Below are 12,397 nucleotides of genomic sequence, written 5' to 3' on the forward strand. Positions count from 1 at the left end.
GAGTTTTTTTTTTTTTTTTTACAGTTTTCCAAAAAAGGCCTTCACAAATATTACAATGGACTTTACTGATGAGCAATGGAAGATTCTAGTCTGCCTTAGTCTGGAAGCTCTGTGGAAACCTGTTCAGTATCATAGCAACCCAGAAGTCTCCAATGAAAGATAGGTGGTAGTTGCATATGTGTTGAATTGGCCAGAAGTCGAACCTGGGTCTCCTGCATGGAAGATGAGAATTCTAGAACAATTTAAGGACTTGTCAAGGGAAATCTAGCTAGTGAAGGAATTCATAAAACTAGAACTCAGATTTCTCTGATTCAAACAATAGGATTATTTCCCTAACTTAGTATAATTTGAAACAATGACCATATCAAGACAACTGCAATGTTTGGACAGCCAATCTCTTGAGGTTGTCAATGGTGTCCAAGGAGAAAACAGTCAATTTTCTTTCTGATGATAGGAATATGGGACTAACTAATCTTTTGGTTGGAGGTACATTTAGTCCCATTGAGTTTCCATTCAATGAACTGAGTTGTTCTAAGAGATTGAAAGTAAACCATAGAAATACATACACTCACACATTCATGCATGTACACACATAGCCTCCTTTTATACCAGCACTATCAAATAGATCTGTCTGCATTGATGGAAATATTCTGTACCTCACTGTTCAAAACAGAAGTCACTAGTCACACATGGTTATTGAAATGTGGGTAGTACGACAGAGGAAACAAGTTTAAATTTAATTAAATTTAAATAGCCCCTGACTGGCAACAATATTGGACAGCACAGCTTTACATAGTGAAGCCTTCCTCACAAGCCTGACCCTGCATCTCATCCCAGTGGTTTATCTTCTAGACCAGAGATTGGCAAAATTTTTTTGTGAAGGGCTAGATAGTGAATATTTTAGGCTTTGTGGTCCAAGAAGCAAAACTCAGCAGTGTTCTTGTTGAAAGACTAGTAGTCTTTTATATATTTACATTTAAAGATATACGCCATTATTAGTACCTGTATAGTCAGTGGTCTGGATTTGGTCTTCAGGCCATGGTTTGTTAGCCTCTGTTCTAGACTACATTATTTTCATTCTCCTTTGGCCTATCTCTTTAACCAGTAGCTTCTCATAATAAGCTCTAATTAAATTTATATTATTCATCAAAGCAAATATGGAATTGAGGGGAAGAGAGTTTAATTTGCTACTTATGTGTCAACAAATTCATTATTTCAAATCTTAAAAATTTTGTCTCTGTATGTACTTTTTATATTTTTTATAACCATTTTTTTCTTGATAGCATAGCAGTGCATAGTTTTAATTTTCCTGGCAGAACAAATTCAAACTTTAACCTCTTTTGTTTGTGAGCCAGGGGAAGTACACATGAGGATTGTGCTATTTTTCACCCTCTGGTTTTGTTTCTGTTGCTATGGGATTGAAGCCAATCTCCCACCTCAGGGAATCAGTCTGGGCTATGGCCTTGTGTGTGTCTGAATTTCCAAAGAATACAATTCAGGACACAAGTAGGATGCGTTTCTAAAGGTCTGCTCTCTACATATTTTTCTGGCCCTTTTTTTGTTTTCAACTGCTTTTATTTGAAGGCCTGGGGAAAAACGAACGAACAAACAAACAAACAAAAACGCGATGTAGAATAGACCTCTTGTTTCAAATACCAGGAAAGGAATGGTCTTTCCATGTCTGTATAGGAGGAAGGGAGGCTGCATAATCTGGAAGAATGTCCCTGTGTGGATGCAACTCTTACTATGTACTTGCTGTGTGCTAGGCATGTGAAGAAGTGGTGAATAAGACTGACATTGTCCCTGTACTCAAGGAAATTTCATTCTGCTGGGTAGGCATCATAGTATAGTCTAACAATATTTTGGAGCTATGAGTGCTGGGTACTGGGGAAGATCTCAGAAGAAATGAAGGGTACGTTGGAATGTGAGGAGTGTTTTGTAGAGGAAGTAGCTTGTGCAGAAAAGATATGGCCAAAGATTCTATTGCCAATTGAGCCCAGTGTCCCCCAATACCATTAAGCAGTTCTATTTGGCTAGAATGTGGAGGGCTGAATGCTGGGGAGGGAAGGTGGCTATGGTGGGAAATGTGGTTGGAAGGTCAATGGAGTCTAGATGATGATGATTCTTATAAATCAGGTTTGGGAGTTTCTGGAAGGTTTTAAGTTAGTACAGTTTTATTCTTCTGCCTCAATCATTATCAAAGTTGGGTCCTCTCTGAGCAATTCTTTATCACCAAACCAACCCAACCCAACCCAACCCAACCCATTGCTATTGAGTCAATTTTTACTCATAGCAACCCTATAGGACAGAGTAGAACAGTCCCATAGGGTTTCCACGGCTATATATCTTTATGGAAGCAAACTGCCACATCTTTCTCCTGCAGAGCAGCTAGTGGGTTCAAAGTGGTGACCTTTTAGTTAGCAAACAAGCAATTAAATCACTGTGCCATCAATCAACTAGTCAGCATTTATTGAGAATATACTTTGTGCTGGGACTTGTGTTTAAGAATGAGCATACAAAAATAAACCACTCTTAAAATCTCCCCACTAGTTACCCACACTCAGCAGAATACTAAATTAGCAAACATGATTCAAACCAGGGTTGAATCAAACTTTTTCGGTAAAGGGCTAGATAGTAAATATTTTAGGTGTTGTGGGCCAACAGGCAAAATCTAGCTACAGAAATGAGCCTCATAGTTCTTGGTCATATGTTAAATATTGAGGAGGAGATGGTCTGCATTCCAGAATATATACTCAGGTGACCTGAGTGTATATTGTTGGTGGTAACGTTTCTTGAGCTACATGGACCTTTTGAATTCCAAGCGCTGTTGGCTATGACATCCATCTAAATACTGAATTTTCCTTAGCTGACATTTCCTTCCTTTTCCTTCTCTAGAACTTTGATTCACTCTCCAACTCTAGTTAGTGTCTGCTTCATCTCCTGGCTGCCATGCCTTGATTGCCACTTTGAACTCTCTCAGACAGTGACCTTCTGCCTAATCATCTGGACTTTGATACTTCACCTCCCACCTCTGCCAGGCCTTTTCCAAGCTGCCACCCACATCTCAGCATGATGGGTACCTATGGAAAGGGTCATGACGCTCAATTTGTCTCGCACCAGCTTGACTATCATACTCTTCTGGAGTGGGGTGGAGCGACAACACAAGACAGATCGGCAATACTGGGTCAACTCCAGAAATTTCTTCTCCAGCTTTCCCTGGAATATGACATTCAATGTCTTCCCATCAATGACCAATCCAACTTCTGGAATGAAAGCTACTGAGGTAGTTGATGGTGTTTCAGAAGGCAGGCCGAAGCCAAAGAGCTTGCGGTCTGGTTTCTGTGGTCCATAAAATTGCTTTACTTCTTCTAGTGTACAGCTGAGGATGGACTCACAGATTTCCTGTAAAGAATCATAATAAATTTAGTATCAGTAACAGCATAGGAAACATATATTAAAATCTCTAACCTTTAGTAAGATGGTTTCTTCACTGCTTACATTTCTTTGCAATAGTTGAAACACCATGAAAGAAATATTTATTTGAAACCAAATTACTGACAAGGATAATAAAGACTGCTTGGAATTGAGAGTGGATATAGCTCAGCAATACGGGGACTGATGCAGGGATGGTGCAAGATAATTAATAATACCTGTGTGATGGTAAATAATGGCAACATGTCATACTGGTATGGTGTTTTCTATTTACCCCAGGTCATTTCACATTCGTTTGTGGTAGGGCAAGTATTATCAACCTTATTTTAGAGATGAGGAAATGCAAACAATGAGCTGTTTAGTAATTCTCCCAAGGTTATCCAACTTAGTAGTTGAGGCAGAATCACTACTACTTGAACTGTGGCCTCCTCAGTAAAAAACATAATGACTCAATGGAAGATAGAGTTGGAGTAATCCCTCAGAGACAGCCAAACACCTTGGGAGAGAGAACCACTGGCCTACCTGACTTAGGACCATGGTATTGGGGGACACTGGGCTCAATTGGCACAACATAGTACCTAAAAATCTTGTTCTACAACCTACTTTGGTGAGTAGTGACTGGGGTCTTAAAAGCTTTTGAGCAGCCATCTAAGATGCAGCTAATGGTCTCCTCTTATCTGAAGTGAAGAAGAGTGAAGAAAATCAAGGGTATTTGGAAACAATCAGGGCCTTGAGACCAGAAGAACTAGACGGTGCCTGGCTACCAATGTCAACCACTTGGGAAGGGATCAAAACTGGAGATCCTGGATACAGTGGGAGGAAAAATGTGGAACAAAATTCAAAAACACAATAATGACCAGAATTACTGGTTGTACAGAGTCTAGTGGGACCTCCAAGACTATGGCCCTAGGATACCCTTTGGACCTAGGATAGAACCCACTTTCACGGTCTGGCTCTCAGCCCCAAAATAGGATGACTTACACGCAGAACGCCCAATTCAGGGCAATGCACCCACCTACTCTGTAGAGATACACCCCTTGGAGCTATTGGCCATGGGGAATCAGAGGGACAGCATTCACATGTAGGGAAGGCTGGACAGACAAGAGTGTATAGTTAAGAAGGGCATGGGGGGGTCATAGGGAAGGGAGGGGAGGAGTGGGTTAGGATTGGGGATGGTAATCAGGTCATGAACTATTGAATGTAAAACAACTTTTGCTCTGTAAACTTGTACCCAAAGCACAATAAAAACAAACAAACAAAAACATGCATTGACCATTTAGTACTTCTGTTCTGCCTCCTAGTTTGTTACATAGAACCTGGGGGCTTAAAAGCTTGCAAATGGCCATCCAAGGCACAACAATTATTTTCTGTTTACCTGGAGCAACAGAGAAAGGACAGTCAAGCATAGAATGAGGATATAGAATATGTGGCTAATTGCCTCCATGGACAACTGTCTCCATTGCCATAATATCAGAACTGGATGGTGCCTGGCTACCATTACTGAACATTTTGCCAAGATTCTATAGACAAAACCTGATCAAAAGTAGGAAAATTCAGTACAGAATTTCAACATCTAGTGGACTCTAGACTTCCTGGCCATGAAGCTTGAATGAATCACTGGAACTATTGGCCTGAGATAATCTTTAAACCTCAAACCAAAAATATCCCCTGTAATCTTCTTAAAAGTAATTGACAAATCTAAGCCCACTGCTATCAAGTTGATTACAATTCATAGTGACTCAATAATACAGAGTAGAACTGCCCCACAGGGTTTCTAAGGCTGAAATCTTGGCAGAAGTAGACTGCCATATCTTTCTCCTGTGGAGCAACTGCTGGATTTGAACATGACCTTTTGGTTAACAGCTGAGTGCTTAACCACTGGGCCATTAGGGCTCCCATCTAATAACATAGCTCCTTCTAAAATTCTTTGACAGATTAGCATTTCTAATGACGGGTTAGCAATCCCCTCAATTGTGGATGAGAACTCTGAGATCTAGATAAGTCCCATAACTTGATTGTACTTTAAGATACATAACAAAGAGGCCAAACCAAAAAAACCAAACTCAATGCCGTCAAGTCGGATCCAACTCATGGCGACCCTTCTTTGGGTTTCTGAGGCAGTATCACTATGGAAGTAGATTGCCCAATCTTTTTTCCAAGGAGTGGCTGGTGGGTTTGAACTGCCAGCCTTCTGGTTAGCAGTCAAAATGCCTTAGGCATTATGCCACCAGAGCTCCCAACAAAGAGACAGTAGCCCTAAATCAATTAATAGTGAATAAGGCAAACTGAAACCCTTGGAGAAGACATACATTGAGTATACAATTACATTAAATGGGGGTTTAAATAAATCTAAGTTTAGGATGGATTACCCTACTCTCTAGCTTAACATATTTATGTACCTACTGTCTATTCCCAGGTGTGGATATGATAAAAAAAAAATAATAATTGAGCAGTTTAGTGGGTCCAGGGGTGCATGGCCTGGGGTTTAAGTACCATCTTGGAAGGTCTTGGATAGCTTTATGAGAGCTGTTTCTTAGGAGCCTTTGGCTAATTAATCAAGTAACCTCTTCAGCTTCCTACAAGAAGACATTACACTGAACAGAACTGACAGAAGCTCGCTCCATCACCGAGTGGGCTAAATCACAGGTTTACAGATGTCCTCCTTCAGGAATCACCTGTCATGGAATGAACCCGATAAACCATGTTTCCATTTCACATGGGGCAGGCAGACATCAACACTATGACAGGCATCAAGCGCTCAAGCAAGCTGCCAATTATTTTCTTTCCTAAGCATAATATTAAAGTAAAAGATTTCTCTAATATTATTTTCATTTTGAAAATTCATTGGGGTTTAGCTGAATCATAGCATAATCTGTGCACCTGACAAGAAAGCAGATGATTTTTCCAATCCATCTTAAGGACCTCAGGTGCTTTTCATAGTACAAATTGCCTTTTTCTTATCATAAAAATATGTGTATGTAGTTGCTTCATTCATTTGGATAAAAAACAAATATAAACCTTCCCAAGCTTCTATTCTAGTTCTAGATCAGCCTTAGAAAAAAAACCAAAAAACAAAACCAAAAAACAAAAAACCAGCCTCGATGACTATATTCTCAGTGTCCTCCCTGCCTCCTTTTTCTGTGCTGCTCTTTCCCATGTTCCTTTTCTCCATCCTTTCTCCATGAGATGTCCTAGATCTCCAAGTACTCTCCTCTAATCCCCATGATACAATGTTTTCCTAGTTAATATCCTACTCTAATCTAATCCCAGTTCCCTTTCAGTGTTGTTAGTTGTCCTCAATTCTGACTCATGGCACCTCATGTACGCAGAGTAGAACCGTTCCATAGGGTTTTCAAGGCTGTGACCTTTTGGAAGCAGATTGACAGGCCTGTCTTCCAAGATGCCTTTAAGTGGGTTCAAACTGCCAAGTTTCCAACTAGTAATCGAGTACTTAAGTATAAAAGCACACATCTCAGTGCTTACTTCCATATTCATCACCAAGAAGAGGTGGAACTTTACTTTTCTATAGTTTACATTGTAAAAGTAGATTTTTCCTCCTAAATACAAAATCTTATTATAGCTTTAAATAATGCTTCTTCAGACCTTTCATATTCTCTTCAAATCTTGATCTCTGCCATTCACAATCTGTTCTGATTGAAAATAGCAGTTTTAAAATGTTGCTTATCTCTTTCTCTCTCCTATCCCATCAAAATACACTGTTTTTGGGTATTGTTATCTTCAGGTTTCTACTATTCGGCAGGCCATTTTGACATGCAATTTGGAGCTGAAATTTTTAACTCAGAATAATTTCAATTTTCAGTGGATGCATTAATCCAAAGTAGTACAAAACTGACAATTGAGGTTCTTTGAGTCATAAGTGTGGTGTAATGCCAAGCAGGAAAACAGAGTTCTAGACTTACTTATGTGTAGCAGAAACTAGTAGGGTAAACTTGGTCAAGTGCATTAGCTCTAGTGTTTTTCAGTTTCTGCATCTGTAAAATGGGAAGGTTGGACCAAGGATGGAATTTGGTAAAGGTAGACATTTCTTCTAAATAATGCTAGAATTAATAATAAAAAAAAGAACATGGTCAATAATTTATGAGATGAGATGAAGGATGACTTCCAGGGCCTTCCCAGCTGTGACAGTGATATTTTGGGGAAGAGGTGCTTTCTGTGAGTCCCTAAATCCCACCAATGAGTCTTTCTCTTGTTGCTTAGGAGGCAGTCCCGTACTTAGACATCTGGTATCTAGTTTGGCCTCACCTGACTCTCCGTATTAATGTTGTAAACTGTGTCGGTCTGATCTAACAGTCTGCAGGAATAGGCGATATTGACTGCTGTCTCCTGCTTATCTCCAGTCAAGACCCAGATCTGGATCCCAGCCTCCTGCAGAGCAGCAATTGTATCTGGAACTCCTTCCTGCAGCCGGTCTTCGATTCCAGTGGCTCCTGGAGTGATTAAAGACACCAGTGATCACACTTATGGTCAAGTGGTAGTTGGTTAATTTCTCAAGGCCCTCTCAAGTCAGGCAATGTGTATTAAATATCTTCCAAGTGCTAGGTTGTGCTGAGTACAGTGCAATAGACAGAGCTGGTTCCTACCCTCTCCAAGCTCAAGAGCTTGTTGAATAAGGTTTTGTAACTGAGCAACATGAGACACATTCTGAGTACCATGTAAACTTGCTACAGGAGATCGAAACTTCATCTAGATGGTCAAAGAGGGCCATGTTGAGAAAGTGCCTGACAGATCAAGCAAAGAGGGAGGTGAGGAGGAAAATTCCAGGTAGTGGGATCAGCCTGTGTGAAGGCCCAGAGGTAGAGTGGCGTAAGAGGGAAAGCCAGAGAGGAAGGCGAGGGCTGGATCATGCAGAGTCTTGTCAGGGCATTAAGAGATTTAGATTTTATTTGGTAGCAAAGAAAGCTATTAAAGGGTGTTAAGTCAGAGAGTGACAGGATCAGTTTGGAGTTTTAAGAAGATTACTCTAGAAATGGATTGGAGATTGGAGGGAGCAGGATGAGGTTCAAGGTGATTTAGGAAGCTGAGTCAGAGTCCAAGGAGATGGTGGCCTGAACTGGCACAGTGGAGGGGAGAAAAGTGGAGAGATTGACATTTTTCTCTGCATCTGCTCTACAGCAGAATTAATAGGGATTCATGGGGTTTTTTTTAGATATTTTTTTGGGAAATTGAGCATGCATGTCTTTCATTTTTTTGAATGATCTTAAGCTTTGCACCAACCCTGATGACTATATATCCAAGTATTTCATAGTTAAGGAGCTCTAGTAATGCAGTGGGTAAGCACTTGGCTGCTAACTGAAAGGTTGGCAGTTCAAATCCACCAGCTACTCCATGGGTGGAAGATATGGCAATCTGGTTCCATAAATATCACAACCTTGGAATCCAGGTGGGATTCTACTCTGTCCTATAGGGTCACTATGAATTGGAATCCACTTGATGGCATTTTTTTTTTTTTTTTTTGGTATTGCACAGTTGCCAAGTGATTAAACAAAAATAAATCTGCATCTAAATTGAGATTCACTTCAGGCCACAGATTAATGGCCACTCATTTTATTCTGGGAAGGAGCAAGGCATTTCATTTCTTTTAATAATCCAGAGTGACAATAGGTTGGCAAAGCAGTTACATTGGATGCATATTGAAAAGATAATTTCATAGTAAGAGACTTCGTGTGAATGCAATGCAGCTTTTTTAACGGCATGGCAGTTACTTGGTTGCAAGATGAAATCTCTTCCCAGCCCCAGGCCTCTCCTTACCAAGCCACCCTGAGGGAAGAAAAATAATCTCTCTTTCCTGAAATGTGCCTGTTTTGTATTTCAGGTCCAAATGTGCAGGTAAACAACCCCATAAAAGGTGATGGCTCCCTCCTCATTTTTCCCTCCAAGGGTTAGCCTGGAAGGTGAGATTCTGAAGCTGATTTATATTAAAGTGAGGCAGAGTGAAGGAGAGAGGAGGAAAAACACATTTATTTGTGTGAAAGAGAAAATGAAACAGGAAGGTCTTGAAAGCCTTTCCTAGCCAGGGAAAGCTGGCAGGTTCTGACAGGTTCTTTTTCATGCAGAATTAGCTGACAGAACACTTATTGACTGAGACAAGGGTCTGTGTGAAACAAAGCCTCCTCCATAAAAGCAGAAGAGAACTAGGCACTCCAACTGGGACAATGTTTTTTTGGGGGGGCTTCCTGTGGTAGATAGAGCTATCTGCTCTCAGCCACCTCTGGTCCTTGTTAAAATAAGTGCTTATGGTCAGCTTTAAAGGGGGCCTTTATGAGGTAGCAAGCAAAGGCCTTGCCAGCCCAAACACAGGAAACAAAAGACTGAAAGGGGGAGGGAGCAAACTTTTCTCCTTGACTTGCCACCTCTGAAGCATTGGTTCAATGGTAGAATTCTTGCCTTCCATGAGGAAGACCAGGTTCAATTCCTGGCCAATGTACCTCATGCATAGCCGCCACCTGTCCATCAGCAGAAACGTGTTACTAAGAGGCTGGACAAGTTTCAGCAGAGCTTCTAGTCTAAGATGAGCTAAGAAGAAAGGGCAATCTACTTCTGAAATCAGTCAATGAAAATCTGATAGATCACAAAATTGTCTGATCTACAACCAGTCATGGGTATAGTACAGGACCAGTCAGTATTTCATTCTGTTGTGCATGGAATTGCCTTGAGTTGGGGCCCACAGCTAATAATACTACAGGTTTCTTGCTAGGCTACTAAATCTCATTGCTACCTTTTATATGTAAAGGCACCACCATCATTTTTATAACACCCTTGGGTCTTTCCCCTCGCACCACTACTGGTCATTTGAGAAGAGTGTAGCTTATCCGGAGGACAAACTAAGGCTCAGATGGGTTCAGGGATGTGTCCCTGGACACCTGGCAAGGTCATGAGAAGGACAGGACTTGCCCCTCATCCCAGCTGTGCCTATTGACATGTAAGAAGACTTTTTGCCACATGGCCAGTGCATACTTTTTGGGCGTTGTCTTACCTAGATCTTGTTCATGAGGTATGTGAAGATTAATCCTGATAAATAAAGCTTCTCCATTCCCCCGTGGCAATCCTTTTCCTCCAAAACAATTAAAATAATGTCTCTTAGCTGGACCCCATGCTTCTCATTTTCCCTTTTTCTTATCAATCTAATTTCTATGCAGCAGCAGCAGCCAAAGTAATTTTTGTAAAGCACAAATCTGTTCCCACTTTCGCTTTCTTGCCCTCTTCAAATGCTTAGCATATGCTTTACACAGTCCTTCCTAATCTAGCCCTGCTGACCTCTCTCACCTCTCATCATGACCTACACTGTGGTCCAGTCACAGCAGACCTCTTTTGAGTTTCCAGCTGGCTCATCCTCTCTCATTTCCCAGCCTTTGCTTAATGCCCTTTGCTACACGTGAAACACTCTGCATCTTTTCTTGACCCAATCTTCCTCTCTCTTTCAGTTCCTTACCTTCACAGTTAGGTCTCCCCAGGCACAGGGCAAGGTTGGCACCTCCTACTTTGTACTCTCACTCTACCTGGTATACCTTTCAGCTACCTCTTATCACACTCTATTCAAATTCCAATCATCTAGTTTCCTCACTAAGCTCTGGGCTGTGGGATGGGAGGGTCTCTTGTTCTCTGTTGTAGCCTCAATATCCAGTGCTTCTTGGTGCTCAGTAAACATTTAAATGAAAGAAGGTGTGTGCTGTAGTTGGAGAAGGAGCCAACTTCATTGCCATCTGCCAGTGGGGTGTGCAGAAATGTTCCCAGGGCATCCTCAGGGAGCTGTGTGTGGAGTCTGCCTTAGGTTTTGGTGCATCCATTTTGGGCCAAATAGCTGGAGCGGCACCCGGAGGAACCCTTCTGATTGAGACCTATTTGCAGCAGTGCCAGAATCAGGGCCAAGAACACCCTTTCCAGCTTGCAGCATTCCCTTTTTCATTTAATAATGACTTATTTTTAGATACCGAGCAAGGTGAGGTGATTTTCCAGTAGTTGAGCGGTCTCCATGAGATGCTCATCTCGGTTGTCAAGCGATGCCTCCGCTTCACGCCGGAAACTGACCCACCGCCGGAAGTACTCTTCGCTCACTACCTATGGCAGGAAAAGGCTCGATTACAACTCTGGCTGGGTCTGCAAGCAGGATTTTTCCCTCTTGTGCCTTCTTTGGTTATCCTTTAATGGGCCTGGTTGAGCTTCACTACACAATTAGATGGGCTTTCTGCTCAAAGCTTTTTCTTTTATATGCATAACTAAAGGAAGGATTGGCCTTTGTGTTCCATTACCACCAGACATATGTTGAGCCCCTACTATACTCTGAGTACTGGAGATACAGCAGTGATCAAGACAGGTAGGTTACCTGCATGCTGGGCTTATATGCTGGAAGATGGTGAGAAACATTATCAAATAAATAATTTTAAAGACTAGGCATCCTATCAAGCAAATAAAAAGGGTGATATGATAGAGGTTGACAGAGTTGGGGGATAGCTGTGGAAGGGTTACTTTTATTTGCATGTTCAAGTCTCTTCTATGAGGTGACACAGGGATGAGCAAGTGAAAAGGTAGTGTACAGCAATAAATTTGAATTTCCCTCTGCTCCTTGAACATACAAGTTGGCTGAAGGATGTAAAGTGCAGAGAGGCTAGCAATGAGGCAGGAAAGGTAGGCAGCAGCCAGATCTCGCATAGTTTGGTAGACCACTCCATTAGGCATTGTGTCATGCAGGTGGAGATGACCAATAACTGGAAGAACCCAACTGTGGAGTCCCATAGTATTTTAGACCACTCTGATGGCATCATATGCATACACATACTATCCCTCATAGTAAGAATGATCTTTTTGTCTGGCATCAAATATTCATTGTGTGTCCCTCTGCATGTGGCACTTTAGGGAATGTCGAGATGTAGCTGGACCTTTTGCCATTGAGGAATTCACAATCTGTTATGGGAGGAGAAATATAAATAATGGCAATGAGAAATAGAAA

At 41.4% G+C, this 12,397-nt stretch overlaps 1 protein-coding gene across 1 annotated transcript in view; it reads right to left on the bottom strand.

Moving 5' to 3' along the window:
• The window catches only part of ATP10B (ATPase phospholipid transporting 10B (putative)), a 188,388-nt gene that overhangs the window by 41,391 nt on the left and 134,600 nt on the right, over positions 1–12,397 (bottom strand). The window contains exons 13-15 of the mRNA XM_007954247.2: positions 11,382–11,508; positions 7,696–7,880; positions 3,081–3,402 (exon numbers count right to left, since the gene is read on the bottom strand). Coding sequence (XP_007952438.1) covers positions 3,081–3,402; positions 7,696–7,880; positions 11,382–11,508 — 634 coding nt within the window. The remainder of the gene's footprint in view (positions 1–3,080; positions 3,403–7,695; positions 7,881–11,381; positions 11,509–12,397) is intronic.

The sequence above is a fragment of the Orycteropus afer genome, unplaced genomic scaffold (genome assembly GCF_000298275.1).
Source record: "Orycteropus afer afer isolate SDZICR_OR568_19922 unplaced genomic scaffold, OryAfe1.0 scaffold00454, whole genome shotgun sequence".
In the NCBI taxonomy this organism is placed as follows: domain Eukaryota; kingdom Metazoa; phylum Chordata; class Mammalia; order Tubulidentata; family Orycteropodidae; genus Orycteropus; species Orycteropus afer.